This window comes from Helicoverpa zea, chromosome 6, assembly GCF_022581195.2.
Source record: "Helicoverpa zea isolate HzStark_Cry1AcR chromosome 6, ilHelZeax1.1, whole genome shotgun sequence".
NCBI lineage: Eukaryota > Metazoa > Arthropoda > Insecta > Lepidoptera > Noctuidae > Helicoverpa > Helicoverpa zea.
In genome coordinates this window covers 11,033,103-11,053,099 of record NC_061457.1, presented here as the reverse complement: position 1 = coordinate 11,053,099, position 19,997 = coordinate 11,033,103, and the positions used below count along the sequence as shown (strand labels likewise).

Genomic DNA, 19,997 nt, shown 5'->3' with positions numbered 1-19,997 from the left:
ACCTGCAAAAATGCTAATGTAAAAATGTTGAACTTTGATTATGAATCTATTTATTGACTATATGCTATAAGCTTACAACAAAATTTAAGGTAAAATCGGTATTTCGTTCCCCAATAATGGTGTTAAATAAAATCCCAATGACACACCATAAGGAAATCTCAAACAATGTACGTCTTTCATATGTATTATTTATGTTACCTTTGTCATTATTAATGAGGAAAATTAAACAAATACACTATTCTTATGGCTTGAACACAAACAGATTAAATAGTAACAGAATTCCGATTTAACAAGTCATTTTGAAATGTGTGTATACCGGTGTATACTTACAAAACTTTGTTAGATACTCTTAATATGTTCTCTTTAAAAATCATACTTTTCATTTGTGAGTACAAATACACTGCCGATTTTTTAGTCGACCGATAGTTTGATCGGGCCCACGATAGTTTAAGCGCGGGTATGGGAGTGTGCGTGCATGTAACAACGATCAACCGCCTAAAAACTTTGGTTGAATTCACAACATCAATGAAAAACATTTTTTTTTTCGTCCACCGGACCAACGTTCGACCAGTGTGCGAGAGCACTATTGCAGAAATACACAGTTTTCGTATGTGCGTAGTATAGCATCCTTTGCCACTTGAAATTTTTAAACTCAGATTAACTCCAAGCTGTTGAAAGAAAATTCCTTCAAGATTTCTCGTATTAGGAAAACGAAATGTCGTCTATTCAAGATCAACGGGGCGGAGCAAGCAAACACGAACGTAGTAGTAGTATAGAGTGCAGGCCTCTTCTCATATAGAGTAAGTACGAGTGTTAAGCACGCTTGCTCAATGCAGATTGGTGATTTCAGACTGAATTCTCCAAGATGTTTGCTCAATCAAATGCTTCATTGGTGTCCAAGATACTCTTGGAAAAAAGAATAATTTTGCGAAGTCACATTCAAAAAAAAGTTTTACTGCTTTAAGATTGTCAACTCCGAACATGCTATAGCAACTACTTGTTCTCGAGTTCAATTCAGTGTCAAATCTACAAGACATTAAGTATACCGTACGTACCCAAAGGGTAAAACGGGACCCTATTAGTTTCGCTCCTCTGTTCGTCCGTGATTTTTTTGTCCGTTCTATAATTATTGGTACGGAACCCTTCGTGCGCAAGTCCGACTCGCACTTGGCCAGTTTTTTTGTTTTACCTACCTTAGGGACAACCGTGCTGCAATCCAATGGGATTACATTTATTTTCCTCATTTAAACCTTCATCGAACACTTGTACACTATTGTTCGAAGCAAACATATTAGCAATTACTCTTATAATCATATCTATATGTTATTGTTTCTCTATAATTATTATTTTCTTGTCCTGTGACTCTAAATTCTATTTTTATTTTATGCTTGCCAATCGGTAAAATATGGCGGATCATTTAGATAGCCAGTCTTCTGGGCACGTTTCCGGAGGACAGTGATGCGGAGGAATACTTCGACGCCTGATCGATGCTCTTTTATATTTTATGTTTTATGTTTATATATATTTTGTATATAGTATTTTATTTTTAGTTTTGTATAAAGATAAGTAGTTTAAGTTTGTATATATGTATAGTGTGTACATTGTAGAAATAGATTATAAAAATAAAAATAAAGTTAGATACCCTTATGTAACAACATTATTGTATATTTACAAAAATAAATGTGTCTGTCTTCGTCATAATCATTTTCAAGTATCCGCATATGATAATGACAATGGTTTGTAAATTTTGAAGTACCCAAACTGTATGTTAAATAGTCTTTTACAAGAAATCAGATACCAGAAATTCTAATGACCAATCAGAACTTGAGAACGTAAAATAAGCAGTAGCTCCATGCAAGAGATGAGCATTCAGCTGCAAACAATTAGACTGGAACTTGACCCTAACGTAATTAGGAAAATCCTAGTTAGATGAAGTATTTCAAAATATAATAGGCATACCATAACAATACCTACTTATGAGGACAAACAACAAATTCTGATAACATTTATTCATGAGTAAGCAAATAATGTTTTAAATTGAAGTATGTTTGTAGGGTGTTACAGACATCTAACTCACTAATTTAGCAAAGGTGCGTTTTGAAAGCCAGCTGTCGACTGCACCCGCCGCTCGTACTTGCAGCGACTGCATGAAATCGGTTCACTCTGCAGTGTGAGGGTAGTGTGACACTGATATATTTTTTTCAAAGAGATCCAGTGGTACTTTTTTTATTTTATTTATTTCAGCGCGTTCAAGTAAACTTTAACTTTTCTTCGGCTTCATAATATTAATACATATTAGTAAAGGGTTATTTATATAATTTAAATATAAATAGGATAACTGACTTCATGTTGTTTACGAGGAAAACTAGTAAATGTTATATTTGGATCTGCATCAGTCATTTTCATGTCAACCGTTCAGTATTATACTGCATGTGGACAAGTGATGATCGCAATATAAAATGAAATGTGAGTAATATATAATAATACTTTAAGACAACTTTATTTGGTATTATATATCTTAATAACGTTTTGGCTAAATGTACGTATACAAATTTGTAGTTACAGCTGATTTGAAATACTTACTATAAAATCAGATTCTCGTGAATTTTGTTGATATAACATACAAGAAACGCTTCTTTTCTTTATAACTAAGTGAGCTAATAATTAGAAAGAAAAAAATGTCTTTAAACACTATAAACAGTCCAAATATGATGTACATTTTTTAAATAGCAGCGTTATTGTAAATAAGAGAGAAAGCTAGCAGCAGATAAACACATCTAGTGTTTTCTAAGCTATTAACTTATTTAAGTATAATGGATCACGTCTCATTGCCTTAATAGATCATTTAATATTTTTTTGAAATACATAATTAATTCACGCACCTTAATTAATCCATTCCCTTCTAATTCCTTGGCAATAAATTATAAAGCCCTTATAACACAACATATTCAACTCGCTAAAGCATGTAAAAGAACATGATTTAATTGTTTTCTTCTCAAAACGACTATCGTGTTCCTTCTGATGTACTGTCATCCGCATCATCCTCCGAGCCTTTTTTTCCAATTATGTTGGGGTCGGCTTCCAGTCTAACCGAATGTAGCTGAGTATAGTAAGTTCAACTCAGTCTTGCGCGCGGCCTTATGTGTGGGTAACCCTTGTACATATACAGTGACTTTGTGTGCGTGACAAGAGGTACAGTCGGGTACAAATACAGTTATTTAGGGGTTGTATACGGCTGTTTAAAGAAAAACAGTTATTACGTAATTTAATGTTTATATATTTATAATGATTCTGAATCGCTACTTGAAAAATCAAATGATGAATTTTCGGATTCGCTACTCTCCAATGTCTATAGTATTCTTCTTTTTTCTTTTGTACATGTCGACAAGTATTATACCACATCCCTTCATCAATTTGACTTAAACGTTCATTTATGAGTTTCATTATTTCCGTCTTATTTTGGTCGACATTATGCGAAGCAATATAATTTTTTAAAATTCCGCACACATTTTGTTTACATTATTATACTAGATTATACGTTTTTTTACATTCTTAGTCCACACTTTTATTTATTGTCCGCGTACCCCGAGCTAGAAAATATGTAAGGAGTATTTAATTCATCTTAGATATTTCACCTCATTTATTTCTTAGATACTGTCAATGTCAATTTGAAAAAACGTATGAGAAAATAATGAAAAACTGTAAAATGTAATAATAAAAAACTTTGAATGTTGTTTCATTTTTTGAAACGCTACCTGACTCCTTAAACGTTTTCTCCGTGAAGAACTAGACATTTTCGTAAACGACTGTACCCATAACAAAAGCGATAAGAACACGTCATGCTCGGACGACGTCACTGTCATACAAATGAAAGTTGTATATTTACAAGCCGACGCACACATAGGGCCGCGCGCAAATCTGAGTTGAACTATCTATACCAGTGCTTTACAAGGAGCGACTGACTATCTGACCCCCTCAACCGAGTTACCCGGGCAACCCAATACAACTACATAGATTTATTTAACTTACTGGCTGTAGATTAATCGTACGTAGTGAATAAATGTATAATAGTTACCACCAAAAAGCATCATCATCATCAGCCTATCGCAGTCCACTGCTGAACATAGGCCTCTCCAAGTGCACGCCACTGAGATCGATTTTCGGCTTCTCGCATCCAGCTCCTGCCAGCCGTCTTGCGCAAGTCATCACTCCACCTTGCCTGAGGACGTCCTACACTACGTTTGCCGAGGCGTGGTCTCCACTCTAGAAAAGCAAAAAGCAAAAAGCATACTTACAGTCAAAATAATTTCAAAATATTTCATTGGCATTAAATCTCAGCTACTTTAAAAAGTTTTTTTTTTTCAGTACTTATTTTGGTATACCTCGCCCAAGTGGCGTGGCCATCAGTTTATGGGGTCTACTATACTGAATCTATCGAGCTATTTGAACCCCCAACCAAAGTTCGCAATGACTCATTCTTCGGTTACAGTCTCACCTACGACCAACAGTTTAAAAAGTAAGTTTAAGGGTGCGTCCACATCTGGCGTATGTGCCGCGAATGCGCAGCTCGCGAGCCGTTTGCGACCTGCCCGCGAGCTGGGCGCGTGCAGTCACTGCAATAGCTTGGTGCGCCTCTTTAGCGCAACTCATGCAAGGCTCGTAGAGCGGCGCGCGATCTGCGCGCACTCAGTTCTCGCCCTTACAGTTCCGTTTATTATTTAATAAAGAGCGCGTCGCGCGCCGCCTGCGCGCTGATCGTGTACGGCGCGTAGGTCGCGCGCGAACAGCGCGCGGGCGGCGCAGAAGCGGCGCACGAACAAAAATGCACGCGCGCAGCTCGCGGGCAGGTCGCAAACGGCTCGCGTGCTGCACATTCGCGGCACATTCGCCAGATGTGGACGCACCCTAAGAAAAACGCCACTTTTAAGAACTGCTTGAAAATCGATCTCTCTGATAAAAGACAGAAATACATATGTAGTACTTGTAAGTAGATCTTAAAAATTATGTAACGTTTCAGTTTTCCTGGCTAGTATGTAAGTGAGATAAAACCGTATTTTATGTATATGTATCTATAGCATCTATCTTTTTTTTTAAGAAAGTCAGTCAGAGTTCCAGTTGATCTGATACAGGCTCTTTGTAATGTGTTTATTCATCTTTCATACTGATTTATGAGCCCAAAACAACTACCAGCCGACTAAAAATTAACAGTATGCGGGTAGGTACTCTTAGGTACTGATATAATGTAGAGTCAAGATTACTTCTTCCAAGTGCAAACAAATTGACGGTAACTACTTGAAACAACTATTACCGTTGAAATTTACAATCAAAATCAAAGTAAAACTAATAAGTATGCCTAACAGTACCAAATCGGTACAGGATAGTGGTAAATACATTGATTATAAGGAAAAAAACATTTTAATAATTGCAGATTGGTGGTTAGCGCGCCTAGGGAAAATGGTATTGGGACAGTCTATGATTGCAATATAGATAACAAAGTTTGTTCTCCGATTATACAAAACGATATTACAAGATGTAAGTAATCATAAATATTTTCTTAATTGATAATATCCTCCTAACCGATTATCGGCCCCGGTTCCTATCAGATCAGCCAGCTGCGCAGGACATATTATAGTGCACAAGCATTTGAGCAGACACAGGTGCACTCACTGTTCCTTCACTCTCATAGCCCGATGAAACGGCAATCCTACACGACCGGAGAGAAATCGGGCGCAGGACCGACACCCATGCATCGGAGCACGTTAATATATACCTAACAACTGGGCCATCAAGGCCATGTTCTATTATAATTACCTAATTAAAATAATATGTCATTTTCATCACCTTCTCAGACATTAAAATTCCACTGCTGAATATAGATTTCCTCATTAAATTCCAAATATGTAAACAAAAGTAATTAAATTAGTCCATTTTTCCTGCCCACTCACCACATACAGTACGAAATGATTTCTTTACCTCATTTACCATAATATCATAATTTCAAAACATAATTTTGTCTCTATCAATTGTTCAGAATCGATTCGGTTTGAAAAAAAAAACGTGTGCATATTCCCGTTGTCCCCAATTTTTTATATTTTTTATTAAACGTCTCTGTTCACCAATGGGGGATACCAAAATTATTAGTTATGTGTATTAATTAACATTGTTACAGTGCACTTAAATTATTCGCATGACTACTGGTTCGGAGCTACTGTCAAAGCAGGACCAGATTTCGTTGTGGTAAGTCTAACCACCTCGTAGGGGCAACGATTATCATGCCAGACTGCCGAACTGATAGTCCCGGGATCGATTCCCGGTACGCTCAACATTTGTGTGAGCATGCTTGTTGGCTGTATTCTAGTCGTTGTTGTAAGTTTGTTAGTCGGGTTAGCCTCCATATAACACAAACGAATTAATAGCCTACCGTCTGTGAACAAGACGAGTGTCCCCAAAGGCTTAAAATCCTTGCCAAGTTATAAATGTGAAAGTAACCCTTCCGTCTGTCTGTTTTCATGCCAAAACAAACTAAATGAACCGATATTAATGAAACTACACAGATAATCTTGAGCTTAGGCTACTTTTTATCTGGGAATCCACTGTCGAGGGAACTAACCAGCCCTCGAAGGTTGGAGGATCAGAATTATTTTGGCATGTATAAGTTAAGAGGCTGACAGCACCCAAAACAAATACATAGGAAAGAGAAGCCTGATGACGGGACGTTCGTAATGTTCGTAAAATAATATTGATTATGAACTTTAAAATGAGTTGTGTAGTCAAAAATAAAAATTAACCAAGTTCTGTATTTACATATGAATTAGTTAATTTTATACATTTTATCAATGTACATTGATAAGTAATACATATATTTTTGTTGGAAGATCATTTTAAGAGGTAAGTTAATTTTTTTTTTGTATGGAGAAAACTTTTCGAAAACGTGTATTGAAATTAACAGGGTTCTCAGAAATATGTTCAAGATTTTTTTTTTCTTAGCCCTTATTGTCCCACTGCTGGGCAAAGGCCTCCCCATTTTGTCTCCACACCTCTCGATCCTTAGAGTGCTCCCACCAGTCAGGGTTGTAGGCATCCAGATCGTCACGCCACCTCTTCCGGGGCCTACCACGTCTGCGGTGGCCATCCTGTGGTATCCACTGAGCAACAACATTGGCCCACCTGTCTGGATGCATTCGGCTGATGTTCAAGATTAACATATATTTTTTTCGCTGTATAGATTTGGCAAAAAAATTGTTTGAGACAAGCCAATTTCGGCATTCAGCGCCTTAAGGATTAAATTGCATATTGTTGTTAGAACTTTTAAATCTAAAATGCAATTTGTTGATTTCAGATGTGTGCCCCAAGATACACGGCTTATATTAATTTTGGTACGAATAACAATTTTTTTTATAAACAATTTTTGTACTCAAAAGATGTTTTTCGATAATTTTGTTTTTTAGTTAATTTATTAATAATGGTTTTGTTTTACTTTTAATATGTAAGGTATTTTATTTTGAACATAAAGAAATGTCCACATATTTACATAACACTTAAAATAAACTTATTTATCGTCCTCGTAAAAAAGTATTTATCGTAGATAATGAATTCTGATGTTGATGACATTGATAACTTATTTTCGTTTTTTTTTCGGACTTAGTGACTTTTTGCTCAGCGGGGACGATATATACAATTTAAAACTAATAAATAGCATCAAAAAATGAAAATCATGAATGAAATGTTTTGTTAATTTATTAGGTATACCATCTTACATAACATTCGGGACATGTTTGTTGCACAAAAACGGGACGATAGAAAGGTTACAGACAATACCACTTAACAAGAGATCTGGTAAAGATTTAGGTAAGTATTTTTTTCGTAATTTTCTCTCAACCTCAATTTAAATTCCAAATCAAGCATTTTGTTTGAACTTACAACCAGGAATGTATTGTTGATGTAAGATTGTAGGTGTAGAGACGTGTATTTTAATTCAATTTTAGACCCCCAAACTTAAAAGTGAACTTGGTAAAAAATATATACAAAATAACGAATATTTTTGTTGCCAATATTAATATTTTTGTATCTTTATTTTTAAGTAACTTCCTTATTGTATACATATAAACCTTATTTTTTCAGAGGACTACATGGATTCATTTGGTTGGAGTATTGATGTGACTCCTGACAAATCCATCATTATCGGCGGTCCTGGCATGAGCCACGGTACGTTTCTATACTTTAAAAATGTTTTTTTTTTTTTTTAAGACAATGCCATTGCTGACATGAAATCGAAAGATATACATATGCTTAATTATGCTGAGTTGAAACGTATACCTAAAAATAGTCATGATGGCCTAGTGGATAAAGAATCAACCTCTCAAGTATGAGTGCGTGGGTTAGATTCCAGGCCAGGCGAAGTACCAATGCAACTTTACTAATTTTTTTATGTACTGACCCCAACGTAGTTGGGAAAGGGCTCAGATGATGAGAAAGACCTGTAGTATTGTCAAAATGCTAGGAAAAAGCATTTGGAGTGTACATTGGTGAAGGTTTGACGCTTAATCCCCAGACCCACACTTTTCAGGTTTTGTAACAATTAAAGATTTTGAGTATGTTGTACTAAGAAAGTATTGTGTCATACATCCCTCTATATTTTTTTTTAGGACGAGCAATGCTAATAAAATCTGGAAAAGGCGCAGAAGCGTTAAGAACTACTTCACCTGAATTTAATTTTGGTAAGCATTATTTTCGTTACATATATTTGCCGCCATTGACCAGCAAAAACATATAGCCTACAATACACGTGCTTAAGTTAGAGCAGTAAGTTATTCCATGAAAAGTCATTCCAAAATCCCACGACTCAACTAATTTTGTCCCTGACTTTCTTAATGAAAAACGAATTGCAGTTTATTTGCCTTCAGAATAACAATATCTATTCCCTTTAAAAATAAGACTTTAAACTCATATAATATTAACCAAAAGAGATAATATATGTCTCATAAACTTTCAATATGTGTTATAGGGTATGCTGTCTCCGCTGGTCATTTTATAAGAAAGAGTACGGAAAGAGATAGTTTGGCTTACGCAGTGAGTACAACTTATGGGAAGGACGGATCTGGGGAGGTAAATATACAAAAAAAATTATAACTATTCTCTTAAAATTGTAGATTCAATCATAAAATTAAAATATTTTTTTCCTTCAAGCTACTGTCATAAAAGTCTGATAAAAGTTTTGTTTGATACTTTTTTTGGTCGCTGGAGTTCCCTGACCCCATCCAGGGTATTTTTGCAATACTAGTGGTTTTTGTAATCCCAAGTAATTAATGAAACAGGCGTTATTTTATGGAAATCCATGACATTCAATGTTTGGAACACTCTAAATACTAGTGTTCATTCTTATTATATTACACGAAATATTTTTCTCATCGGCTAAAAATCTGTAACAAAATATTTTTATATAATATATATATTTTTTGCCCAGGTCTTATTCTTCCGAGGTCCCACACTACAGTCAAAGCTGAACAAGAAAGAGGACGTTGCCAAAGTGGGGTCTATGTTTGGAGCAGTTCTCTGCGCCGCTCATCTATCTGGGGCCACCAAGAATGACTTGCTTGTGGGAGCTCCCACTTACGGCAGTGCGACTGAGTCTGAGTACAATCTGGGAGCTGTGTATATTTATAAAGCTAATCGTAAAAATGTGAGTATTTTCAAATTTTCCAAAAATGCTAATCAGAAATTAGCATTTTTGGTAACTGGCACACCTTAACTTATTTACTCACCTTAAGACATTACTGACAGGTGAGCCTTTGTAGCATAATTCACTACATATTATGACGATGTAATTTTTTATCAATGAAAAAAAAACTGTTTCTGTGTCCACCATCAACCAAAAACCTTATAACAAACAAGTAGAGTAATTCATAGGGCAGGTTAAGATTTTGTATTTTATACACATGATAGCTAGCCGAAGAAAATTTTAGAACAACTATAACACATTATGTAGTTATAGAACATGTTTTTTGCAGAATCCACCAACTTTCGAAAAGAAAATCGTTGGTGAAGAATCTGGAGCACAATTTGGAAGTGCTATAATTAGCCTGGGTGACTTAAATGGTGACGGAAAAGATGGTGAGATTATGATAATAATCTAGTCTAGTTATTTAAAGCTCTCAGTTTGTTCGTTGATCCCAGAGATACAGATTTACACCTTTTTCTTTACTTGTACATGATAAATGATATAATTTTGTATTGAAATTGTAAACGTTAAGATTTTTTTAAATAAGAAAGACAGATTTATGTTGCTGGGGAGTTTGTTGCACCACTTCTTACAAGTAATATAACACACCCACCCAAAACAAAAATGTGAAAGACTGCCAAGTTCGATAATATGGGAATGCTTCGCCTATAAAAGAAGTGAGATCTGAATAAGTACCAAGTTCCATACACATACCTCAGTTAAAAACAGTTACTTTTTAATGATATTACTTGGCAAGTTTTCACACACCTTGTTATAAATAGGTTTATACTAAACGCAATAAATCAAGTATTTAATTTTCTATTAAAACTTGCCAAGTAACATCATTAAAAAGTAACTATTTTTAACTGAGGTATGTGTATGGAACTTGGTACTTATTCAGATCTCACTTCTTTTATAGGCGAAGCATTCCCATATTATCGAACTTGGCAGTCTTTCACATTTTTGTTTTGGGTGGGATTTCATTTATTTTTGTAAGGTTGTTTATTTTATTTTTTTCTTTTGATGAATATAGTTAAAAAAATGTCTCATTTATACTATCTTTCAGATTTTTGAATATGCACTGTGTTTCTTACAAAGAAATGAACTAGATTAACTAATTGGACTAGATTTACCAACTGACTGACATGACATGTTATCATATATTATGTTCGTGGATCAAAGTTACACATTCGTTATTTTCGAAAGTGATTCACACTTGGCCGTTTTCAGATTTTTACTTTACTTTGACTAAATACAAACCTTTGTAACGAATTTCAGATCGGTACGACCATTCGAAGATATATTATATAAATGTAGATAAATTTAGCTCGTTTTAGTTTCTTAGGGGTATAAATTTACACCGGGTATAAAACACCTTCATTATTTTGAAACCGGCTCACACTTGGCCATTTTCAGATTTTTCCCTTTACCTTGATATAAAGACCTACCTCCATGCCAAATTTTAAGTCAATACGACCATTGGAAGTGGTCTAGGTTTTTGATGAGTGAGTCAGTCAGTCAGTGAGTGTATAGTAAAAATAGCGATTTTCTAACGTCAATATCTCAAGACCTACAATAGGTATATTAATGAAATTTTGTATTTTAGATAAGTGAGGGGGTCTCAACAGATACTAGAAATTTGATATGCGTAAATAAAATAGATGTTGAGTTACAGGGGGGTCGAATTTGGCCCGAAATGGTTCGTGTAATATAACCCACGGCCGGTGTGTCGCTTTTTTTGCTCAATGAGCAAAAAGCAAAAGTCTAGATAGGAAGTGGTGAAGAATGGGTGTTTTTTGGGCCATCTCATGTAATTCTGACATTCGAAAAGTGCGGTCTTTAAGCCTACTTTGAATAAACGATTTTTAATGTTGATTGATTGATTTTCAGAAATAGCCATAAGTGCACCTTTCGAAGATTCTGGCAGGGGAGCCGTGTATATTTACAGTGGTCATGTTTTGGTCACTAAAACAGATAAAACCGTTGAATACTTACAGAAGATTCTCCCTGAAGATAGTTACGCCAATTCCTTTGGCATGAGTCTGACGGCTTTGTCAGACTATGACAAGAATGGGTGCAATGGTATGTATTATTTCTGTGATTCTGCAAGTTCGCTAAATAATTTTTATAGTATAAATACATTCTGAGAGTGGTGAATATTTTTGGAGTTGTCTAAAAAAAGGCTGCTGAAGATTTGTTTTTTTGGTTGGCCTTATAATGGCCCAATTTGATAAATTATTTACACAGTGTAAGTTAGTATATTTGTCGAGGAAGACTGGCATTTTATCCGGGTACGCAGAGTGGTTCATACGTCACGCAGATGAAACTGTTGACAGAAGTAGTTAATAAAATAAAATGCTGTTAATGTAGGTATTATTTCCTTGCAGAATTGGCAATAGGCTCACCCTTTACCAACAAGGTACTTCTATTGAGATGCATGGCGTCGATTTACGTGACAACGGAAGTCATATTCCCTTATTTACAGGTAACCAACTATAAATAAATCATTATGGAGTTTCTTGCCAGCTCTTCTCCATGAGACCAACTTTTTGCAACCGTACAAATAGTGTTTAGTTTCATAGAAGCCTGCAAAGGCCTATTTGAAATAAAAACATTTTGATTTGATCATTTAGCTGTGTAAGAAAAACAAATTCAACAAAAAAATTATATATTATTCTAAACGTTCAGTTTTTTAAGGAGCTGAAGTATTAAATATTTGTTTTTCTCAATTTTTAGAATAATAATATTTTCCTACACATTCGAATAGAAATGTAAAACTATCAACTTACAGGGTCGGACAAAGGCAGGTCGGACGAATTTTGAATTAGACGTCTGCATAAATGTGACATATCCAAAGTTACCAGAGAAAGTTATAGCGGGTGAGTATCGTAACTACCTAAATAACTATCTATTAGTAAAATCTGCTGAATAGATATGATAGTCACCACTTCAAACTCACCCTCTCAAATAAATAGCTCAACGCAATATCTACATATTTATGTACCTTCTTCTTCTTCTTCTTCTTAGCGTTTATGCCGCGGGGTCCGCTTTCCGTATCTTCTTCTTCCACTTTGCTCTATATCAACTCAATATCTACCATAACTTATAAAAAACATTATTTTATAAATGTACATAAGATACAATTTTTAGCTCACATGCCATTTGTACCATTTTAAGCAATCAAACTTTATTTTTTAAGCAGACCAGTTGTTTCTCAAAACTTCAAAAGAACATTTACTAAGTTTTGGACGACACTTTAGCACACTTGTATTTCTATTTTTGGGTTATATTTTGCAAACCATTTATTTTCTACACAAACACGTAACATTAACAGGATAAAAAACAGAATGAGAAAATGATGTGTAGTGGAAGACTCAGGTCAGTATTCGTTGTGCTTGCAAGCGCAGCACTGATTTTCAGCTGAGCAACATTTATAATTTAATGCGTACACGAAGAAAAACAGGAAAAAATAAATAAATTAAATTTAAACTAAATGAATACTCAATACTCAATTCTTTATTGCATTCCACAATGTAGGCTTAGGTGGTAAACATTTATTTTGTAGGTTAAAATCGTGGACCCTCTCGGGCACAGCAAAAGGTGATATAATTATAGGAAGAGGACTTTTCATTTAAATAACTTTAACAATTAAACTTATTCTAAAAACTTAGACATAACATTAACATTATAATAAAAAAATTACTATTTTACAGAATTAGCAACAACAGTGGAGATGTTACACGATGATGCTAGTTTATTGGCCACCACTCCCAAGGGCTTTGTTATCAAGACGGTATCTGTCACCATTCCTCATCCACCATTGCACGAAAGGAAACCAAGTTATTGTACAAAAGTGCCCTTCACTCTACCTTTAGTGAGTATTTTTTCTTTTTTAGTTTTCCGTACCCAAAGGGTAAAATGGGACCCTATTGTTTTCGCTCCTCTGTCCGTCCGTCCGTCTCTCACCAGGCTGTATCTCATGAACCGTGATAGGTAGAGAGTTGAAATTTTCACAGATGATGTATTTCTGTTGCCGCTATGACAACAAATACTGAAAACTAGAATAAAATAAATATTTTGGGGGGCTCCCATACAACAAACGTTTTGTCCGTTTTATAAATAATGGTATGGGACCCTTCGTGTGCGACCTCGACTCACACTTGGCCGGTTTTTTTATTGTAGTGGATTTTGAGCGCTTATCCTTTGAATACGTTACTGATGAGTAATTCATCATCAAATACTTTAATTATACGATCTCTCTAGATATTCTCGCGCTCATATTTAGGCGATGAACTTAAAAGGCTGACAAACTAAAATGTTATCGAGGCATTTTCGTTCTCCAAAAATTCACCAAAGTTTTCACGATTGTAACTGGAATTCAACGTTAAAGTTTGGTTCTCCTATATACATACATAACTGACTTAACTTTAAAAAAAAGGTTTAATTAATTATACTTTCTTTCTATTTTCAAAGACTGGTGCATACCACCATGAAATTGTCGTGACGACAAAGACCGCGTTGCTGTACGATCCGCGAACGCTGCCTACTTTTGACAGTTCTCGTGTGATCTTAAGTGACCGAAGTGTGTTGGCCACTCGGAACTCTTTTTGGGCAGCCGAGTGTGCTGGCAAGATGTGTATACCAATATTGGCTGTAACACCTAAAGTTAGCTTCCAGTAAGTAATTATCTTTGTTATAAAGTTATAGCCTTTTTTATCGTCCCACTGCTGGGCGCAGGTCTCTTCTCACACGGAGAAGGATGTAAGTTAAAAGTTTTTCTGTTCAAAAACCTTGAATGTATTTAAACCTAGTTTTTTTTTTATCCTACGTGGTCTATACTATAATATTTCGATGAAGAATAGGCAACCAATTTTAAAAGCGTGTTACATTATTTCTTTCCAGTAACACATTTTCATATCTTTTTAACCACGTTAAAGATTGGCCGCTATGTGTGTGCCTCTGTTAATGACATCACAGCACAAAATTCGGATGACCTGATTTTTTATTGAAAGCTAGTTTTCCAGCTATGTTTGTAGAAAATATTTGCATGCCAAGTTGGGCAGAATATAGCTAGAACTTTTAACCTATGTAAAAACTGGTACCCCCTATGTTCTATGTAAATATAAATGTTTCTGATTCTATACATTTATCCATTCAATCTAGATATTTTACCCCGTTCAAGTATAGTTACTATGTTCCAAAAAAATTATCCAATACTTGCTCATATTACCCCAGGTATCCTGATCACAAGTACACAATAGGCCAAAGTTTATACGAACACATTGAGATATCTGTATTGAATACTGGTGAAGTCGCATACGATATGTGTTTGCATGTCTTCATATATGACGTACCTGTGTTTGAAACACCTGGAAATTGTCACCTGCAGCCAAAAGTCTCGGATCTTTACGCGGAGGTGAAGTGCTCTCCGCCGATTCCTTTACAGACTGGACAGGATTGGGTATGTGCTTTTTCATCACTACGTATGAAACAATGTCTTACGCATCATATGTCTGTCTTGGCCATAAAATTAAAACACTACATACATATGAGAAATGAGTCTCCAAGCTGAGGTGACCCGCTGGTCTTTTTAAATAATAATATTTAGATCGCTAACGAAAATCTGTCTTTTGTAAAAAATATTACGTCCAGAATTTGAAAGAAAAAAATACTTTAGGAGTTATGTATTTTCAATCTTCATAAATATTGCCAAAATATATATACAAAAAAGAAACTTATTGAAATTAATTTACAGACAACCGGCCAAATTAAGCTAGAGATGAACCATCTCAACAATTTAGACACGAACGTTACGATAAAGATTCAAAAATTCAATTACTGCGGTAAGCCAGAAAATGAAGAAACTACGATAGTGACGGATATGGTGCCTGATATTTTTGGTCCCGTTGTTAAAGGGTTTGTATTCTTACTCCATCATCATCATGATTATAACAGCCAATTGCCGTCCACTGTTGAACGTTGGCCTTCCAAATGGGTACCAACCGTCCTTGTCCTGGGCAGCCCAAATCCATCTTTTACATGCCAAGCTTCTACAAATCCTTAGATAATATAAAACAAACTCGTTTCAATAAATGCAAAAAAATCACATTCAAAAAGGTCGGTTTTAACCTTATAACGAACCTTACGAACCTTGGACACTTTTGTTGTCGGGTTAAAAAATATGGTCCAGTGAAAATGAAATAAATAACTTCTATATTATTTTACAGAGAAACCGATATTGGTATGTACGTAAACATAACGCATGAAGATGTGGATACTAACGGCAAGAAGTTTCAACATATTTTTACCGTAAGTAAAATCTTCTAACCGATTCTAGAACAATTTTTCTCAATAAAACTCTTTGGTAGTCCACTTCATCTAGTTTTCGCACAAAAATATTCAAAGAATCTATGTAGTTACTGTATAAATAATCATAAAACAATTTTACAGATCGTGAATATCGGTGTTACGAACTATGCACCATTTGAGGTCCTAGTAACATTGCCGAAGCATCCATACCTTTCATACGATAAGATCTTTGTGAGTATATTATAAAATCACTATCTTTGTGCTTACTTACTTGGACGATCCCGTTGGGTCAATGGTCACCATGCCGGACTGCGAACAGAGGATTCCGGGTTCGATTCCTAGTTTCAACCTTCGTTGGATGAGTGTGTTTGTTGGCTGTGGTCTGTGTGCTACAATGTGTATTTATCTTTATATATTTAAAGTATAATTAGTTTATCAGTTGTTACCATACCGACCATATATTAACACTCTTATATTAGCTTCACTTGTAACTATGAAGGTATGTAAGAAAGTCTTGGAATCTTAATTTGACTCACTTCCGGGCCTTCGATTAGGATGAAATTTTGCACACGCTCTGAATTCCGATGACAATACATGACCAGCTAAAACACGTGATAAAAAGCGTGTATTTAGATTTTTAAACTATTTCTTTTTATTCATACTAAACATACCTATTTATATGTATTTGATTTACGAAAGAATGTAATAACTTTTCAGATGATCTTTTCGTTAGCTAGAACGCAAATTTCCTGTATACGGAATTCTGACGATGATACTGAGTCGAACTATATGTGCACGTTAGAGGATTTGGTGGGAATGAACAAGACTCAAGCTAAAGTTGTTGTACCGATAAACATTTTAAGTGGAACGCTGGGTAAGAACATTATTTAACCGACTGCAAAAAAAGAGGTTCTCAATTTGACCTGTATTTTTCAGACTCAGGATTATTTTTTTAATACTTTACTTTTGCTATTCTTTATTATTATCCTGAAATAGATACTTGTGGCAAACTTGTAACACCCACACGTTCTCTCTACGGTCGGCGCAGATTGCCGTCGAATCGGGCTATGAGAGTGAAGGAATAGTGAATACACCTGTATCTGCGGAAATGCTTGTGCACTATAATATGTCCTGCGCAGTTGGTTAATCTCCTTTCATGAGAGCAGCCGCCGTAGCCGATAATCGACTAGGAGGACATCATCAATCTTAAAGCTCAACCCAGCTATGTTTGAAATGGTTATCGAAGGATACGGATGTGTGTAGGTGTCATTTTAAATAATTTCTCTGTCATTTGATTTGCAGGAAATAGACTCGAAGATAACAAAAATGTGACGATCACTTCTTCGATAAAATTGCTGCTTCCTGATCACTCTGTCTCTGGAAGGTAAATATACGCAATAAGTACACTGAAATATGTCAAAGTCAAAAGTTTTTAATAACGATAATTAATGGTTACTTAAGCCATTCCTTAGTGAAGGATTTGTATGACATTCCGTCACTAAGGAGTGACTTAAGTAATCATTAAATGTCTCTGAGTGGAGAGGTTAATCATACAAGTTATACTTAGTAAGAACCGTAGAATCATTCACAGAGACAATCGACCGTCTAGTAGTTGCAATAAGAGTTACAATTATGACCATAACAAGTTTTTGTTATATTATTTATAAGATTTTATAATGTAACTGTTTGCTGTTCCTAACAATAAAAAAAAAAGAATACTCGCAAACTATAAGCTTTTAGTGGGCCGATTGTTTGTTGGGGCTCATAAATTAGTATGATGTTAAATATCCGCACACTACAAAGATTAGGTATTTAGTCGGTATTACACCTACTGAAAACTTTGTTTTGAATCAAAAATCTCTTTAAAAACAACTCTCAACTCACGTTGTTTGCCAACTCTCGGGTAACTGTCGGCCGACTTTTTAGTCTGTAGTGTGTCTGCTTCTGCATTAATTTCATTCGCATCGTAAATTAATGCTAATATTTACTTTTCTTTCAGCACTGAAACAATCATAATGCTTCAAGAACCAGAATTTCCACTTATGTGGATTATTATTGGAGTGTGTGTCGGCCTCTTCTTCATCATTATCATAGCAATCGTGCTCTATAAGGTAAACTAAAACTATTGAGCTAATTTACCACCAATACATCTATACCACATAATCACCAACCCGCATTGAGCAAGCGTGGTGATTAATGCTCAATCCTTCTCCGTGTGAGAGGAGACCTGTGCCCAGCAGTGGGACGATAAAAAAGGCTGTAACAGTAAACATCTATACGCGCAAAAGACTGCCCTTTTAAGATGATTGATAACTTTCTTTGAAATTAATGTCACTGCATATTTATCAATTTACACAACGGCATAATTTCACACCATGTAGGTAAGTATATAGCTTCTATATTGTCAGTGTAGTTGGGCTTTTAATCGACTTTAAAACTAACATAGGTTACAGCTTCTACTGGAAATGTTAGTACCATTGTTAAGGGGACGTTTTAATAAAGGCAGTTTGTTTTATTTTCCTGCATATCGTAATATGGTCACTTCTTTCAGGTTGGGTTTCTGCGCCGCAAGAAAAAAGAAGAGTTGATAAATTTGCGGAAGAGTGTGAGGCGCCAGACTATTGTAAGTATTACTATAAACAAATTAATTTCATATAAATATCAATATAAAATATCTTAGGTTCTAATAAAATAACTGTGCATGTTTCATGCTTATAGCAACCCATAGTCGAAAGTTATAAAATAATAAAAGCTAACTGAAATTGTGCACATCTCTCTAGATAACCCAGGTATAAAATTATAATCTTTACATAATTCTAAGCCATCGGCCCATGCCAATCCATTATTATTATCCTCCTGAACCCATTATTTTTCTTCGTCTTCCAAACTTTAATGGCTTTGGTCATCTCACTTTTCTGGTAACGAGTGGCCGGACTTAGGCCCTTCATAGCTTACGCCACCAAGATCTTTTATACATATGTCTCCCGTTGGCCCTTCTTTGCATTCTCCCTCAACCGGCCTTATCATGGCAAGGCAAAATAATTTATTAATGTACTATGTTCTTTTGAACAGCTACGGCGAAGCACAATGCCTACTGGTCGACCTTCCGTCAGTGGACCCTCGGATGCTGATAAACTGGTTCTGGAAACCACGAAGGAAGACGATGAAGAAGAGCAGAGCAAAACATCTACCTAATCAGTATTGAAATATTAAAATTACGTTAAGTGTATTATAATCTTATATTCTGTAGTTTATTTTCTTAATGGTAAGTTTAAGGTTACCAATGAAATATTGTACAACAGTTCCACCCAAGTAATCTTTATTATAATTTACTGTCAAAATAAACAGTATGGCGATAAAAAAATATCAGATTTCTCATTACATAATCACCCCTTTAATTTGTGTATTCAAAGTTATTCCCGTAACAGTGACACAGTGACCCTTTTTTGACCTCTGAATACTTTCACAAAAGAGTCCAAACAATAATAAACGGGATAACCGTCACCAGAGGGCGCCACAATGGATACAACTTAAAGGTCCTTCTAACGTCTACTTGATTGATGTCCCAACTTGGCAACATTTAAGGTCGTATGCCATTGTCTTCTGGGCCACAGAAGGGGCAACACCGAAGTTCATAAGTTGGCAACACTGTGGAAACTACGCCGTATTCGAATATTAAACAATAGTGTGCCTAATGTGTTCGCACTCATTAGCAAAGAGTTTCGCAGACGGGAGGACTTATTGATTTTCGTAGAAAGGGACAAGTTTTCGACTTGGTAAATAGTAATTAGTAGCATATGTTAACTAGCTGTTTCCCGTGGTTCCACCCGCGTCTCAAAAAAACTACATTCCATATAAATAGCTTAGATTTGTACCTTTTCAGGCTCTAGGTGGAATTAGCCTAAATTGTGTTTTATTTAGCAATGGCTAAAAGTTTTGTTAATTTGAACGAGTATTTTTATGTTCAGTT

General features: G+C 35.3%; 1 protein-coding gene across 1 annotated transcript; it reads left to right on the top strand.

Annotated features, from left to right (window-relative positions):
• The first annotated feature begins 2,328 nt into the window (after nt 1-2,328).
• Nucleotides 2,329-19,391, top strand: LOC124631527 (integrin alpha-4-like). The gene is made up of 25 exons (XM_047165971.1): nt 2,329-2,466; nt 4,366-4,516; nt 5,429-5,532; nt 6,170-6,237; nt 7,340-7,376; nt 7,744-7,848; nt 8,122-8,205; nt 8,646-8,717; nt 9,005-9,105; nt 9,464-9,679; nt 10,008-10,110; nt 11,609-11,800; nt 12,106-12,203; nt 12,510-12,597; nt 13,432-13,592; nt 14,192-14,394; nt 14,954-15,179; nt 15,474-15,634; nt 15,946-16,027; nt 16,169-16,258; nt 16,745-16,901; nt 17,330-17,411; nt 18,027-18,138; nt 18,579-18,650; nt 19,100-19,391. The coding sequence occupies exons 1-25, from the start codon at nt 2,460-2,462 to the stop codon at nt 19,220-19,222; spliced, it is 2,895 nt and encodes a 964-aa protein (XP_047021927.1). The 5' UTR covers nt 2,329-2,459; the 3' UTR covers nt 19,223-19,391.
• Nucleotides 19,392-19,997: the final 606 nt, after the last annotated feature.